This window comes from Trachinotus anak, unplaced genomic scaffold (genome assembly GCF_046630095.1).
Source record: "Trachinotus anak isolate AG129_WGS33_773 ecotype Australia unplaced genomic scaffold, CSIRO_AGI_Tana_v1 ptg000007l, whole genome shotgun sequence".
In the NCBI taxonomy this organism is placed as follows: Eukaryota; Metazoa; Chordata; class Actinopteri; order Carangiformes; family Carangidae; genus Trachinotus; species Trachinotus anak.
The window spans coordinates 21342501-21360350 of NW_027273858.1; the positions used below are offsets into that span (position 1 = coordinate 21342501).

Below are 17850 nucleotides of genomic sequence, written 5' to 3' on the forward strand. Positions count from 1 at the left end.
ATAAGTAAGTTAGTAGCTGTATAGATACATGCAGTAGTTATTGCAGTATGTCTCTCTGCTTCAGTAACTGAATTCAGCTTCTTCAAAATCACTGTTTTTGTAATGTGAAAGCATAAACAGTTAGAGTTACAGATTATTTCCCAATACAGTGCTTAGTATAGTGGTATATTCCCACACTGTTGAAACCAAAGTTTATCAGTCTTTCATGGGGCAGCCTCATAAGAGCTTGTTGTAATCTTGCCTGCACTTTGACAAACAGAATTACATGGCAAGCTAAAAGAAAGTCACTCCGGGGGAAGGCACAGTAGAACAGCCATGTCTCCATTCTCTCTTCTAGTAATCTGATGCTAGATACACATGACATGTCATCTTTAGGGAGTAGACAAAAAAAAAAAAAATCTCTGAAAGTTCGCCTGCTTTGTGCACATTCCATTATCTCGCCTCTTCTGAGTAGGGTAGGCTTATTAGCAAGCTTTGAACTCACACTTACAATAATATGCCATCAACAGTTTTATAAGCTAATTAGAAAAAACAGTTTAATTAATGAGTGACTGGCAATAAAATGGCAATCATGAAAAAAGAAACCGAGGGTGCTAAGCTTCCACTACCACCAATTAAGGCCTAATTACAAACAAATTATATATGTGTTTTGCTGTGGGCTTTAATTTTAAAAAAAATGGCTTTAATTAAAAGAGAAAACATACTAATTAATTAAACAGCACACAAATCTACATTGAAAAGTATGCTTTGTCTATCAAGTAATTAATGAAATACAATAATCCAAATGAGATTCCCAGGCATTTGATAAAAGCTTAGTACCCATTTCAAAATCCATTTCAAAATTAATGGGCGAAAATTTAATGTGAGTCATCCAGAGATACAATAAAAGTTCATTCAGTGATAAATTGCTTACGCTGAAGGAAAAATGAACAAAGAGGAGAGTTTCCCTAAACTCTCTGTGAGGTGGCCTGGGGGGGGGGGGGGGGGGGCTCGTAGGGGAGAGGGAGTCAGCCTCCTCCTCTGATGTGGGGCGGGGAAAGTCAGAATCTGATAAAGCTCACTTTTCACAAAAGCACGGCTCATGAATTTTTTGATTACAAACACGAGGCATGGCGGGGTAGAAGGTGGCGAGAAGAAAAAGGTGTTAAATAACATAAATATCATGAAACACTCTTAGTTCAGCTCTTTGTTTCAACTAAGCCACCATGTCTCCTCCGACAAAATGCCGCACCACCTTTGTTTCACAGCTTTTAAGCGAGGCTTTCCAAAGGGTAGATTTCAAGGACAGTGGGGCTTTTCCTTTCAGCTGCTGCTTCTATTGAAATACGAGCTGGAACATCATGAGGGATATTATAACCATCCGTATGTTCAAATGCTAAACCATAAATGGCTCCAGTTAATACATATTCATATGGGTAATTATTCCATATTAAGTGATCTAACTATTGGAAGGGGCCACTTTTTGAAACAATTCACAGTCATGAGGTTAATCATGAATCTGTGCCCAGAGCAGAGTCTAAGTAGAGGTGCAGCACCCAGAGGCCCTCCAGGGTTTAGGAAGCCACTGGTCAAAAATTAGGGCATCAGGCAAACAGTTAACAATCTAACACATTTCCTCATTAAAATGTGGAAGATTTCATACTCATTTCATATATTTTTTAAATAGATTTTATCTTTTGTATATATACATATTTATTTATTGGATTTCATCTTTTTTTTTGTTTTTAATGTATCGTACTTGTTGCATTATTTTGAGCCATTGCAACAGAATCTCATTGTGATGTGCACTGTATGGTGTATAGTCTGATTGACAATAAAAAGTCTATCTATCTATCTATCAACACGGGCACTTAGAGACCAGTAATAATGTGCACAACTCAACATGAACACAGCATGATTCTATATTGTAATATACTATTTACTCACAGTGTTTTTCGGTGAAAAATGGCAGAAACAAATGAGTAAGAGATGAAAAGTCATTACAAAGTGAGTCAGAGTTAGTTAGACTCTTACTTCAGGGTTCCCTCGGTTTTCTAGAGATCATTTTCCAGGACTTTTTCAAGAATAACTTCAGTGATGATCTGGCTCATACAGACAGGAATCACGCTGCAAACCAAAATGTTCCTATCTGTGGAAGTCTGATTTAAAATAAGTGCAGTCTATACTTGGCTATACTTACCTATGAAATCATCTCTTATGCTTAATTAGTTATCAGACAGCACTTACTTGGCAAGTGTTATATAAATAAAATGTATCATTATTATCATCATTATTTGTTTATAACCTGACTCACTTTTTTTGACTTATATTAACCATTGCTGCCTGAACAGTCGAACAGCAACCTGAATAGTCGCCTACGATTTTCCCTCCTGACAAATCTAGACTGAACTTTAGCTAAATGTATGATTCAAAGTTGCATTTCATGACATTTTCACCAAACGGTCAATGCAGAAAACATGTTATAATTCACCATGCATGTAAACATGTCAGGAGTATGTAAACTGCTGCAAGGTGGTGTCTTTGTAGGACTTTAATCTGGACAGACGTCTAAGAGCTGTTGTACAAAGGCCTCACTACACGTCACTACATTAACACACAAAGAGAATAATGTCCTTAAGTAGTTACTAAATGACCTGGTTCTGTTTAGTAGCATGTAAATGTAATAACTGGAATAATCTTCTACTCATTCAGAGAGTTGACAATATCTGTTTCTGTGTAACATATTGTAGCTGGAGTGTCACACAAATTTGATCCCTGTCATTTTTGGTTTTTACCATGTATGCAAACTCCAATCTGCAAGGCATTATGGGATGGCAACAAAAGCATGGGGTCCGAAGAGGAAGTAAACAGTGACAGAGACCTGAACTGTATTACAGCCTGAATGAACAGCTCTATGTTTACAACAACAAAGGCACCTAACTGCAGTAAACTGCTTTTTAAGCATTTTGTCATAACTTTAATGAATAATCTGAATAACTGACTTCATTTAACTTGAGTCTTCTGTGGGAAGGACTGCACCAACATACTGATCACATTCTGGCAAACACAGCTCTACACAGATAAGACAGTAACAGTTCACCACCAGATCAGAAATTCACTGATCCCCCGCGGTGCCCAGATCTTTCCACTGTGCAGGCTGAAGAGAAAAATCATTTTCTTCTACATACATGCTTCTTTGTGTGTGGTTCCCTTTCTGTGTGGCTCAGGAGAGACCAGCAGCCATGCAACTACTTTTTATGTTTCATATTCTTCAGCTCCTGGAAGTCATGAAATGGACTTGACACTGGCTATTGTGACGGACTACAGAGAGTCTCTGTTTTGAAGTGGTAATGCCGCTCTAATAGCTGTGATGAGTGCTATAAGGGAACTGTAAGCTCTAATGTGGCATGATGGTCTTTTGAGGTGAAATATACCCACTTACTGTATATAAAGTACAGCTCCTGACTATTTCAAAAGACCTCAGTGGTTCTGTTTTATAAGGAGGAAAAAAAGAGCCAAGGAGTAATTATTTATTGTCAGACTGATGTTGAATGAAATACGAGAGGGTGGATTAGTGTGACAAAGAAAGCAGTGTACACTAGCTGAGCGTAAAGTACACAAAGCAGCTTTTGCCTTGCTGAGTTGATTTTTATCATCTGAGTTATGGTGCAGTAGTGAATGAAGACACTAAAAGTTCCCTCTCTACATGACATGCAGAGGATCACTATATTTAGCACAGAATTTTATTAGCAATACCAATCCAGTTTCCTGAAATCATATGGTTGTAATCTAACCTCGAAAGACTTACAGACAGTTAATCCTTTTGTCTGATGCAGTGAATTTGAGGGTAATTGGTGTGATAACCTAGTAGTTGGTTGGTTGAAGTTATACCTAAGTAATTCAGTAGTTCATTTATTCAGTATGTAGACATTAATGGCAGCATATCAGATCCAGGAGATCCAGGATGAAGAAAAGAGTTTTTTTTTATGTTAGCTGTAATAAAATGTTATGTATGGCGAAGATACAGAAAGGTCACAACAGACCTGTTTACAGACTTTACAAATTAAGATGATGTGTTACATTTTTCAGTACAATAAAAGTACAGATAATTCTAAATAATTAAGTTGTTAAATCTTTGCTAATATGGCTAAGCATGTTGCAGCAAGATGTGTTTGAGCATACTGGAGAACAGCATAAATATAATACTTGTCATTGTAAAAATTGGTCTCATTTGTAGGCCTGGTTCTTAAGGGCGGCAGAAATCTGGTACAAAGGCTAGTGAAGTAAGTGGAAAGATGAGATATGTACAAAGGACACAATAAAACCAAACCACAACATTACAAATGTCCCTGTAGGTCTCACTACACTTTAGACGACAGAGGACACCACCATGTGATTTCTTTGCGCCATCTTCAGGGGCATTGGTACTTTCATAAAAAAAACAAAAAACGGAGGATGTCTTCATGAATTCCTTTAAAACAAAGAGTTACAACCTTGGGAAATATTTAAAAAACAGTAATGAGAATAAAAATATAAAAAAAACGCAACCTGCAATATCCAAGCCGCGTGTCTCAGAAGTTTGACAGATGAAAGAGCACATATCTCAGAATTTATAAGGAGCCTTCAAAACAGGTTTTTACCAAATTGTTTTAATGTTCAGATTAAAAAGAAGAAAGTAGAGCAAATGGAAATCATTAATTGATTTGAGGGAGCTCAAAACAGCAGAAACAAATATTTTCGTCTTATAAAAGGGAGGATTCTGACAGCAAGCACTCTATCTTCCTTCCATTTGCCTTTGCTTTGAGGAGATAAGTGGGAAACCGTTAGATTGAGGATGAAAATACACTGAAACATTGTCATCCAACATATACCAGCGTTTTCTTTACAAAACAATGCCTCGAGGGACAAACAGGCCTCTTTAGTTCTTCACAGCTGTCGAAATGCTTTTGCATTTTTTGCAAAGAAAACCTGTTCCTATTCTTCCAGTGAAAAGCCTGCCACAATCATGTCTCGGTGTTATGACCGTAAACAAATTAAACATCTAAGCCATTCCGTACCAAATGAGCCACTCAATTATAACCTTGAAATTGATTCTGGCCACAGCGGGGATTATTGATCCTCTAAATGTTTGTCACCCTGCTCCTGTCAAAAGTGAACAGGAGTGCTATAAACAAACATGTTGGTCTTAATGCTATCTGCCTTACAGACAGCATCATTTAAAACACATCGTAATCCTTTTCCGATTCAGAATCCTTCAAACTTTATGGCTTTTAGCTGCCACTTCATATTTTCCATATATTCAGCGCTGCCTTTCTTTGTATTCAAAAGTTAACCGTGTACAACTTTACGTCTCCCGGGGTTCAGGGATTTCAAAATGGTCAATTCACTACCCTCGTGAAATGAAGTTATCACTGCTAAACAATGAGCCGTGGCTGCCAGACTGCTGTCACGTCCCATCACGGTCCTGGCAAGACGCGAGGCAGGTGCCAGAGAGGCGAGAACCTCGGCTCAGGCTAAAACCAATCCACCAGCGCTCTAAGAGGCTTTATGAAAGTACAGCACAGGTGCCACTCACAAGAGCTTCCATTTAACTCCCCCATATTTGACCACTTTGCTGTAGTTAAGGTGGGAATATGGAGGGGCTGTGATGCTGCAGACTAATGTCTATTACACACTGGAGTTACCAGGGACACGCATGTAATGCCAATTCAATGAACAGTACAATCTTTAAACACAGAACCTTGATTCTGGAGCCGACTTATTCATTCAAGAGGGGGAGGTTCTCCGGAAAAAGTTTGATGAAAAATACTAAAAGTACATATAATCTTTATATATATATTATAAAATTTCATAATTATTTTTTAAAAACTGAATAATAATAATGCAAACACCCATTCTGTACTCCTGTTTGCAGTCTTTGGTGTCATTTATTGCTGCATCTTTCTGGGTGATGCATCTTGTCGTCAGATAATCCAGATAATCAGGTTTCCTGTGATTTCTGATTCACTGCTGCAGAGCTGCAAAGTCAGGCGTTATTTCCCCTGGTTCTAGAAGTATAAGCCCCATTACTTTTTGTCATAGACATGGTTATGCGACCTTGTGTTGTTGACTCATAAGTACAAAGGACAAAATCTTTCAGAAATATCTGGTTTCTTTGATAAAAAAGTTAAAGGTACAAACCTGTGGACACAAAAACACATGAGGAGAGAGTGACAACAGCTCTTAAGGTGAATTTCAGTGAGAAACATCCAATCACGGCTTTTAAATTTGTAAAAGATGGCTGGGAGCAGTTGCCAGGCAACTAGCACAAACTCTAGAAACTTACTGGTCCCCACCAAGCAATAGTCTGACATATAACCCTGTGTAAAACGCCATTTTGTTGTTTTAGGGTTTCGTTTATGTACAGCTAAGACAAATGAAGTATGAGGTTTTACTCAGGTGCTGATATGCACTTTTTTCTCCTACAGAGCCAGGCTAGCTGTTTCCCCCTGTTTCCAGTCTCGATGCTAAGCTAAGCTAACCAGCTGGTGGCTCTAGTTTCACTAGTTTCATATTTAAAGCACAGATATGAAAGTGATATGTTCTTACCAGACTCACTGCCAGAGAGTTATTTCCTAAAATCCTGAACTATTGTTTTGAATCAGTTCACTTTTAGATTCTGGGTCACTTTTGGAAAACGTCAGTGACTGCAGTGTAGTTTCCTTCAACAACGATGAAGTGTTTAAAATTTTTTACAGCTCTGATTCCAGCCTCTGTTTGGCGAGGCTCATGGGTACTGTAGTATTTAGCGTGCCAAAATGACAACAGAACTTAATTTCTTGGAAATTAATTTTAAATAACTGGTGGTGGCCAATAAAAAAAGGTGGTGGAGGATCATGACATTAAATGAGAGACAACCGTGTTTGTGTTTTGAGGAAGATTGAGGATATCATTAAAGGAAAATACTGAAATTCAGAGTAGAGAAAAACATTTCCTGAACCTTCTTTGCAACTCTTTTGCAATCCACGACCAACAATGAAATCTGAGCCCACAGTGTGTTACATGTTTGTGTTGCTTCTATTATCAAATGAAAAAGCTTATGGGACGCTGTAAGCAACATGCATCATGAAACAAAGAAGTTTAACTTTGATGCTTGAAAGTATGGCAATTCCCCCAGTGGAGAAGTAACACCGCAGCTGTATGTCTTTTTAACCACAATTATATGTGTGTGTGGGCTACATTTTATGCTAAATTAGTTTCAAACCACTGCCAAGGCGGCTAGTTACAAAACTTCAGGCACTGCATTTAGGGACATGTACACTTCAAAGGTATGAAACTCTTACCTGGAGAATGATTTAACAGTTGGCTTGAAAGCAATGTACCCTTCATTAAAAAGCAGAGCCAAAAGTCCTTTAGACACTGCAGCACTTCAAAACTAAGGGGAGGGCTTTCCATTAACTCAATGGAAAAAGGCTGCAGGACTGAATGGTGGGTGTCTGCGTGTGTTTTTGTTCCTCTATGTCTTTGCAGCAGAAATGGCCATGGATCCATTAGCCTGATTTGTCACAGCAGGAGCACCCCAAAGATCTCTTATCAGCACAACGTACCTCTCGAGTGGCGAGTCTGTCGCTCATCTCCTCTGCCTTTGCAATGTCCCCTTCAGCTACGGCCTTCTCTATGCTCTTTTCTAGGCCGGACTGCAGAAGAGGGGGAAAAAAATTCAGATTTTTTTTTTTTTTTTTGAAATAGGGGTAGAGAGAAAAAAAAAAATCAAAGAGTAACTTCAAAAGTCCCCAGGGCCTTATTTTTAATATGATTGCCATTACTACAAATATGTAGATTTTCCTTCACAAATGAAAACCTTTTTGATTGGATATTAGTGGGGAAATCTTAGAAATGCTACAGGAGATTACCAAACATAAATGTGACTCTTTAATTACACATTTCCATTACAGGCCTAAGCAGAGGGGGGTGTAGAGAAGCCCCCGGTTACTGATGGCAAGGCAGTTCTTTCTGTGATGAGCCTATCTGAGGAAGCGGAGCGCCAAGATTTCTTCATCCGCCAAAATTTCATCATACGAAAAAAAAAAATACACTGGAAAGAGTCTGTAATTATTAACGTGTCTCCTCTGGTGTATTGTTTGAGGATCCCAACTCAACTGTAAAAGTATGAGGACAAGGCCATCAGGCTTAAAAATGCAGAATTAGAAAAACAATTTTCTCTGCAACTCTGGTTGCTTGGTCTTGATTTTGCTTAATATAGTTTATTATTCTGCTGATGATTTGAAGCCGACACTGATACAGCCTGACTAGTGATCCCAATTATCACCTATTGTATCTCATAAACAAAACTCAAACTGACGAACCATCATCCTCTCTGTCATGGAATGTGTTTTAAGGTCACCGAGGAAACGCTGTTCACAGATGAATTAATTACATCTGACTGCTATAACAGCTTTTTCCCTCAAATGACTGTGTGAAAGACTTGGCAGAAATAAAAAAAAAAGACATATTAATTACAAGGAACTGCATTTGAGGGATGAAGGAGCCCCTCATTATGTTGATGTGACAAGTTCTGTTTCATTCAGCTTGTTAATAATTTCTTTTATCCTTTCATAGTTGCCCTGTTCAGAATGAGACTAAAATCAGCAAAAACTCAATTTTATGCTGCTCTGAGATAAATTAAGCACAAAATACTGCAAAATAATCATTAAAAGGATTTCAAATTGAAATGAGAACAGCTCCCATTCACTGGGTCAGCTATAATGTTCATCAAGCTTGCAAATATTTTGCTTCATTGGCAATTTACAAGCCTTTGCATAAAATGTTCATTACAGTGCAGAAGTGCATTAGAATGGAAGAAGGTTTAGTTTTAATTTCCTCAGTTATGAATACTACAGTAGTTGTAGCACCTCACCAACTATTATCTAACCATTAATTTAAATATTCTTGTTGCAATCGCAGAGGCTGAGTCAGGCGCTCTGACACTCTCTTCTTTAGATTTTCATTATTTTCTTGCAGAGTCAAAACCTACATCTCACTTTAATCTCAACCCCACAAGAAAGGAGATTTGCCCTAATCTTATCACTAAATGTAGCCAAACATAATCCTCATTATTCCTCTCAGTGTCAGGCTGAGTTACCATAAGGATTCTTCTAATCCATATGTCATATCACATAAAACAATGAGAGCCTACGGTGGCACAGAAACATAAAGGATGTGAAGGTGTTACTAACAGCTACGACAGACACAGTATTAAACCTTAGCAGATAAGTTGGAAGGCAGGAGTCTTTGTTACCTTCGGAGGGGGTTTGGAACATGCAGGGGGATCAAATCGATCATTTACACCAAAATACTGCTTAAGCTCATCCCAGTGCTTCTTCCGTTCCTCCTGACACTCTCTGCTGACAGAGGAAATGTGTGTTAATGTTTATTACCAGTGGACCAGCATGGAGATAAGTCAAACTTCACTAGTTCTAGTCAGTGTCCATCTTTTAACTGGACTCTATTTATATCTTCATGCTGAAATCAGACCTGTATGTGTTTGGTACCTCATGATGACATTTTGTGAGTTTTCTGCTGCTACATTTCACCCACAACACAACACAACTCTGATGTTATACTGGCTGGAAATCTGAACTTGCTGGCATATAAATGATTGAACAAATAAATACTAAATATCAAGGCTTTTTGCATGTTTACTACAAATCACTGCATGGTCAGGCAGACACTTGTTTCTATTAGGGCCATTATGGTATGAAAATCTACTTTTATTTTGCTGTAATTGTCTTTTTTTTGTTTTAAAATAACTCGTATTAACAAAGTGGAAAGCTTTGAAATTGAAAGGTCTGATCTGTTGGCTGGCTGGGTGTATTCATGCGTGGGTGTGAAGGTCTGATATTTGAGATATCAGAGATGGCAGCAAAACAGTGTTGCGTTCACAGGCTTTTCTCATACACTTTACTTGCTTACTTATGGCCAGCTGTGTTATTATATTAACTTCCCTGAGAGAACATTTTAACACTTTGGTACCTTGTCTCTGCAGGTTCTTCACTTTCTGTTCCTGTTGAATGACATATGAGACATAGTTAAAGGTTTTTAGGATAATTTCATATAAATTACCATCAGCTAAGTATTGAAAAGTCTTCAAGTATAACAGGTGAACTAATAAACTGCTCTAAGATGGTGGTCTATATTTATAATATAAACGAACGGGGGCAGCCACTAAAGTATAAACTTCATTGTATTGTCACTGACACCTTTCTTGTGTCGTCTTCTTTTTTTCCTTCTGGGGACTTTCATTGTCTTCATATCCTCATTCATCTTCCGTAGATCCTGGAATTTCTTTAACACCCACACACACACACACACACACACACACACACACACAAACTGAATACACAAAAGCATCACAACCCTTGATCTACCTCTTCTCTATGCATATTATGTTGATACACACACAGTTCAGCAGATGCTTCAAAAACCTTTTATTAATGATTTCTTTTTCTTTTTGTTAGCTCAATTTAATGCAGTTCTGAGGATTCAACTGAAATGGGAAATGTCCATAATGTAAGTGTCAGCTCTCACTTACAACACAGCAGGTACACCACAACTAGCTTGTGTTTCACAGAGTGCTTACAGTCGCTCACTGCATACCACAACAACATACTTGCCACATTTCCTGGGATATACCAGGCATACTGCATGTCGGGGAGCCACTGTGTGCATCACCGGCAGTGTGAGTCGACTGTGCCTCCACCACTGAGCTGAGCTTCTTCCCTGCAGAGCTCTCAAACTTCTCATCCTCCGTGTTCTTCTCCTCAACATCATCCTCCTGCTCATCCTCCTCGTCACCTGAACTCAGGTCGTCTTCGGTTAAACCTCTGGGCAGAAGTCCGCTGTACATTCCTAAGCGGCAGTGTGCACTTAGATTATGCGGTAATTTATCATTTTACTAAACTAAAAAACGGTCAGAAATCGGTAAATTAGAGATTTCGATAGCGGGTGCTTCAGCTGGCACTCATTTCCGGGTAAACACTGTGACGTTTCCAGTAAGAATACACCGATTGGCTGAGCGCTAGGCGCGTTGAGCGGATGATCCAATCAAAACTATAGTTACAAATCCCTCCCAGCAAGAGGACGAAAGAAAAGCTCTGATTGGCTGTTTTCGGTAAGAAACCGTTGTGACAGTTGGAGTTGCTGTTTTTTGGCTAGCGGAGCAGCGTTTTGTGCAAACTTTACGGTTGTAGTGACAGCTACGGCTCAGAATAGACGAGTGGAACAGATTAAATGAGTTACAGCAGTCTCAGCCAGTCTTTGCAGTGAAGTAAAGTCAAGTCAAGAGCAAGCTGTTGTGCAGCATTTCTAATTGAGGTGAGCCAGGCTACTGACAGGTCCATGAATTACCAAGAATCATTCAAATGTTAACCTATATTTGTGGCGAGATAAGCTTCCTTCTATGACCAATGGTTCGCAATTTGCTCAAAGTGCTTTGGGCATTACATTATTATCAGAATGATTAGCATGAAAATCTTGTATAGCCCTTGGCACTGGCACAGGCACATCTACCCTTAAATTGCTCTTTCACACTCATTCACATTAGGCTTTCATTTGGTTGCATCTTATTGCAAAGCCAATAATCTACATAAATTATAGCCTGTATTTTGTGTGCCATTTGAATGTAGAGTGAGACCTGTAACACCAATATGTGTATAAAAAGGCCAATAGCCAGGTTCAGACAGGCTGGACAATGTATATGAAAAGGAAAGTATTTAATGTAAACCATTAGTATTGTGCTGTATAGGGATGTGAATCATGTGCAATACTTAAATAGACACAGAACAATACTAACTTTCTATTTTTTTTGTAACTAACTATTCTTACACACATACATAACTGTGCCTCAATAAAATGCACTTTAGAATTGACAAAATTATAATTTAAAGCAGACCAACTTTCCAATTAATTGATTTTTCAATGTTCAAAAAATTAATCCACAACAATTCTCATAATTGAGTAATCATTTAATTCAATTCATCAATTAAAAACATCAAACCATCTTTGTTTGCAGCTTCTCAAATTGTGAGTAGGTGTTGCTTTTCCCTGCTTTCATCAATTCATTTTAAAACAAATCTATTTGGGGTTTTGACTGTTGCAAAAAACAAGATATTTAAAGAAATATGCCAATCGCTGGGAACTTGTGATTAACATATTTCACTATTTTTTGACATTTCATTGACTATATGATTGTTTAATTGAAAAACTATATATAGCTGAATATATAATGAAAACAATCTTAAGGCACAGCCATAAAATCTGAACCTATCTGATCAAGGAAGTAAAGAACACCACGAATCAGACCAGACATTTGATACCAGCTCTGGAAACTCACTGTTACAGACCGTTACAGTCCGCTAACAAGAAAGCATTGAGGTTCAATGCCCAGCCCTGTCTTGTGGCACAAATAAAACCTGGAGACCTTGCACTCACCTTGACCTTCCCGTACCCTAAGATGAGAGATTTACTCAGTTCAGCTTTGCAAAATGCAGTGCATATTAAACTGGGCTGATAAGGCTTATGCTATATTGAATGTCATCTGGAACATGTAAAATCTCTATCTCATCCTCTAAAATATGCAACCATTAACTGGTATCACTCACTCAGCATTATCGTGACTTTAATTACATGTGTGACAAGTTGATGAGCACGGCAGCGTCTGAAGGTAAATGAGAGTCACAAAGTCCTGGTAATACTAAACAATTTTTGGCATTACAGGTCTGAATCATTTCCTTATTGATTACCAGACTTTGTGTTCTATTTCACACTTGAATTAATGTCTCTCAGCCTTCCCACCATCCATCTCTGTGTCTCTCCCTCTCTCCCTCTGTCTCTCTCCCTGGCATGCGCTCCAGTTCATTATTTCTGTCATTTCTTGGTAATTTGGAGTTGGCTGTTTAAAACTTAGAGCCTCTTATTAAGTTTTGGCCATGGTGGATAAGAGGCAGGACTGTAAGAGCACAGAGATAAACTAATCATCTTAAAACCCTAATTATTAGTATCTTACTGTGACAGACTGTTTTTGCGAGCCAGCCAAATTGAGCCTCAAATGAGGAAAGGCATATCTGTGCAAGTGGTAATAATTTTAAGTCATCTCGATCTGGCTTGGTGTGGCAGAATTCATTAGTGAAGATTAGCACTGTGTGTACAAAGTAAATGAGATATCTAATAGCAAACGTGGAGGTCCGGGGACGCTTAATTTCCTCCCCAGTATGAGGGATGATGTTAAGAGGTGATTATATATATTTTATCATTGTGACTTCTGCTGTGTAGATTTGTCTACTCCTTCACCAAGCAGTTACATTAAACAGTGTCACTAAACTGTTGACCTCTCACCTACCTCTGGAATCCAGATGCAGAAAGGTGACGGGAATCAACCCCAAAATCAGATTGAACTGTGTTACTCTGATGCAGAGGCAAGCTGTGTTTTTTTTTTGTTTGTTTTTTTTTTGTGAGGATATGAGGGAAGTTAATTATGTGTGTAAGGAGAAGGTTGAGGAAAAAATAATAAGATTACAAAGAATAATTTGCTGATATAATTACACCAAAATTGGGTACACACAATCGTAAAATACATGTATTGCTTGACCTGGGTTAGCCAGTGAAATAAATCCTCCTTCTATAGCCTTTGTTAATTTGTTTTTATCATCTCCAAGTGGTGTTTGTGCAGGCAGTTCAATTTGCATGTGTAATTCCACTGTGCAAATTGACAACAAGTAGATAATTCGAGGAAATAGGCTGGTTGCAGGCCCCTGCTATCTTCCCAAGCCTATTCATTTTGAGGAACCGCTGAGGCATGAAACTCATACATCAACTATTTCCTGACAACGCTTAGGCTTATTGTCCCCTAAAATGTCATTACAGCCATTATTTATGAAGCTAATTCATTTATTAAACTATATTTACTCTGACAGAATTTGTCACATTCTATCCATATCCCGAGCATTGCTTTTGAACAATATCTTTCAATGAGTATGTGTGAACACGTACAGCCTCGCAAAGTTTTGAATCAACCCTATTTGTCGCTCATAATAGTTGGAATATTGCGAAAAGCTTCAGGAGTTCTCTGTTTTATTGACTTTATTCATGGAAACTTTTCACGGCAGAGGTCTATACCTTGTGTAACAGAAGTCCACTTTAAATAGTTTGGTAATAACCTGCATCCTTTTTTCTGTCCTAAGAAAGCAGAGTTAACATGAATGTAATCAGATGGATGGCAACTATTTTAGTAGCGCTGATAAATTCCCTCTCTGACAGCCTCCTTTCCAAATGAGTGTGTATTAGTCACTTTTAACGCATTGCAGTCAAACATCTAAAGCTAAAGAGTTCTCCCGTCGCGCCTCCTGGCCTGTTGCTGCTGACTTATGGATCTGTCAGTTTAGCTGCACACTTCATGACAGTGTGAATAATTTGCAATTGTGAGCGATGAAGTAACACGTAGGGGGGGTCATAAATTTTAATGTTACATGTTCTCTCTGGATAATTCCGTTATACCATTCTCCTGCATCTCTTTCTTTGGACTTACCTGTCACCCAAAAGCATTTATCACAGCAGTGGCGATGAGTTGTGTTTGAACTGTTTTACAATATTGATTTGGAGGCATGACATTTTAATTAATACTGGGTGTTAGCTGTCATATAGGCAGCCAGCCTCATTGGTTAGAATATGAGACAGGCGAGGTGGGGGCAGTGAAGATAAGACTAAAGCACTTACTGTGAAAAGGCTGTAAAAAGGGATCAATGTGGAGGGAGAGAGACAGTCATGGGCTGAATTTAAGGTGGAAAAAACAGTAATATCTGTTCTCACTGTATTTCTGTCAAGGTCTTTTCTCTGCCCGATAACACAAATCATTGAGACACAGCGTGCCTTCTGGCTTCCACAGGTTGCAGAGTACATCATGTTATTGGGAGTCTGTGTTGCCAGTAGACTCAGAGAGAGGCTGCACGTTGAGAGACGACCGGGGGGGAAATTAGGTAACTTTGTAGCACTCCATTGAACAGCAATAAGCTTTTAGGGCTTAGCAAGCATAAACACATTAAACTGATGAGATTCATCAGCACTCTTGTGTCAAATCTGTTATGCCCACGGGCAGAGCTCAGCAGCAGCAGCAAAGTGCAGAGCGAGGGAAGGGCTGGAGACAAACCAGTGCTGTGTCTTCTGGATGTTTGAGAGTCAGGTGATCTTTCAGCTGAAATGTGAACCTCATAGTTTTATGTTGATATGATATTTTAGCTCTGGAAGAGGAGTCATTCTTAGCCACATGAACATGGAGTTTTAATATCCTGTAGGATCACAACATTGGTTGGAATAATTAAAACATTATCTTCACTTTATTTTTGATTACTGAATAAATGATTGGACTCTATAGCAAAGGGTATTAGTCAGCAGTTTCCAAAGTTTAAATCAGATATAGATAGATGGATAGATAGATACTTTAATTATCCCCAAGGGGAAAAAAAAAAAAAATCAGATCAAGAATCACATTTATCAGCCAAGTATATTGACACACACACGAGGAATTTGACAGCGAACAGTGTAGAGAACATTAAACGAAACAAATACAAGCAAACATATAGATATTGTATACAGTAAAGGTAAGAACTGGACAACAAACTGTGTATGTACAGGTTGCACTGTTACTATGAACTATACAGTGAATACTGGGAGAAATATGAATGAATTACTCATTATTACTAATTTATTACTACTTTATATACAGTAAAGAAGTGGTTTTGAGTGCATTTACATAAAGTATAGTTACAGTATACAGATGGATTTTCACACGACAATGAAAGGATTATTATTATTGCAGAATGTGACTAAATGACCTAAACCAACAATCACTTCACAGCACTGGGAATCAAACACTTTCCAGTTGACTGACTTATCCATTCATTGACTAATCATTCATTGACAAATATGTGTTTATTACCTGTGTTAAATCTATATGCAGGAGAATCAGCTAACTGTGGTTGTGACTGCATGTTTCAGCCTTTAAACAGGGGCACATGCAGCATTTGTTCATTTGCAGTTAGTTCATCATATTTGATGTTTAATTGGTGTAATCTCAGAACTGCAGAGCTGGAGGACTTTACCCTGATAGAGTAATACATTTAAATTGAAACATTTCTTCTCAAAGGTAAGAAGGCCCTTCAACTTCATTTCACCATTTATCTGTTGTCTCTTCCTTTCCAAATCATTATAGCCTCTTCCCTTTTGGACAGTTTCACTGGAGGCAAACAGATCAGCATGAAATTAGCTCAGTTTGAATCTTTATATGGTCCAATCAGATGAGCTGAGATTTAATCTTGGCTTGGCCTGCCCTACCAGAGTCCGTCCCCTCAGATGAAATGGACTACATATTCATAGGTTCACTTGCATGGTTGATTATACCAGCATAGATGGAAGGTACAACCTTTCTTCTGTTTATCTTTATTCCAATTTCCCTGTGTGAGAATGGAGATTGAATATTGAATATGAATTCCCCCCAATGATTGAGTCAAAACCTAAGGACACAATCACATGGCACTCATCTTTCACCAGTCCAAGGGAAACTGTGAGCAAATCACATATGCTTTTCACACATCTCAGTCCATATGTATTTCCCACAATGGATGTTTCATTTTAAATATTCCCTTTCTATAATTTCCAGTAGTCTATTTATAATAATACTTCTACCTATAATTTACACTGGTGACTGTGTTGCATCTTGGAGCAAAATTGTGTGCATGCCCTCATAGCTATTCATTACCTAACCTGACATAAAATAACGCCTTAGAATAATGGGAAATATTACCTGATGAATTAATTATGATAGCATCTAGGGTAGGAGGCTTAAATGCCATCTTAAATTACATTCTGAAACTTTCAACTTGTCTCATTTGCATTAAAAGCAGCAGAAGTATGCATGGAGTTGTTCATGGGAAAGACAGTATGTATGTACATATGTATGTATGTATAGACAGTGTATATACTATATGTGCATATATGCATATATGTAAATTTGTGTGTGTGTGTGTATATATATATATATATATATGCATATACAATATATGCACATATACATGTCAAAGGTTAAACCCTATCAACTAAATCTGTTGACAGGGTTTATTTTCTATTTGAATCATTGTTCATTGTTTACACAGGGACCCTTTGAACCTCTGGCAATATTCCCATTATTTTATTTGAATGTCAGAAGTGATTGTCTCTCGCTTTAGTTCAGCATTTTTAATTGACTCAATGTGCAAAATGCCAATTTAAAAACAGGAAATGAAAGTGGTCAGTGGTAACCAGATAACAAAGGCTGAGTTGCACTGAATCAAAATACTAATGTAATTCAAGTAATTGTTTTAGTGTGTGCAAAGAGTAATAATATAACATGTTATATTAGGTTTGATAGGAGAGATTTGAAACAGGATGTCTATCTTTCACTAAAGTTTGTTGATTGCCATTACAATGCTATGATGAAGATATAATTGTAACTATTGTTGAGGTAGACTACAGAACAACAGCATTGTTATCGCTGAATAAATCATAGCAATAATATGTAAATAAGCTCTTTTCATGATGAAAAGGAATGTGCAAAAAATAATGGGAAGCCACCCATGTTGTTTTGGTTTAAAAAAAAAAAAAAAGGCAAACATGCAACATGACTTCTAGCCATGCTGTGCTTTAAGTGTGCCCTCCTGACCCCCATTTATCATAACAGATGATGATGATGACAGTGTTGGCAGTGGCATTTAATTTTTTAGCTCAAGTTGATTCCTTTTTGCCATCAGTTTCTGAAGCAAATGTTTGTATATAGATCATATTGCTCATATTCAAATGTTTCCCCAA

At 37.9% G+C, this 17850-nt stretch overlaps 1 protein-coding gene across 2 annotated transcripts in view; it reads right to left on the reverse strand.

The window, feature by feature from the left end:
* Positions 1-11025, reverse strand: part of fam204a (family with sequence similarity 204 member A) — a 17057-nt gene extending 6032 nt beyond the window's left edge. The window contains exons 1-5 of one of the 2 annotated variants that reach the window (XM_071481371.1): positions 10628-11025; positions 10218-10302; positions 9991-10021; positions 9257-9362; positions 7566-7655 (exon numbers count right to left, since the gene is read on the reverse strand). In XM_071481371.1, the coding sequence (XP_071337472.1) occupies positions 7566-7655; positions 9257-9362; positions 9991-10021; positions 10218-10302; positions 10628-10864 (549 nt within the window). In that variant the 5' untranslated portion in view covers positions 10865-11025. The remainder of the gene's footprint in view (positions 1-7565; positions 7656-9256; positions 9363-9990; positions 10022-10217; positions 10303-10627) is intronic. The other variant, XM_071481372.1, reaches the window with a different exon arrangement.
* Positions 11026-17850: the final 6825 nt, after the last annotated feature.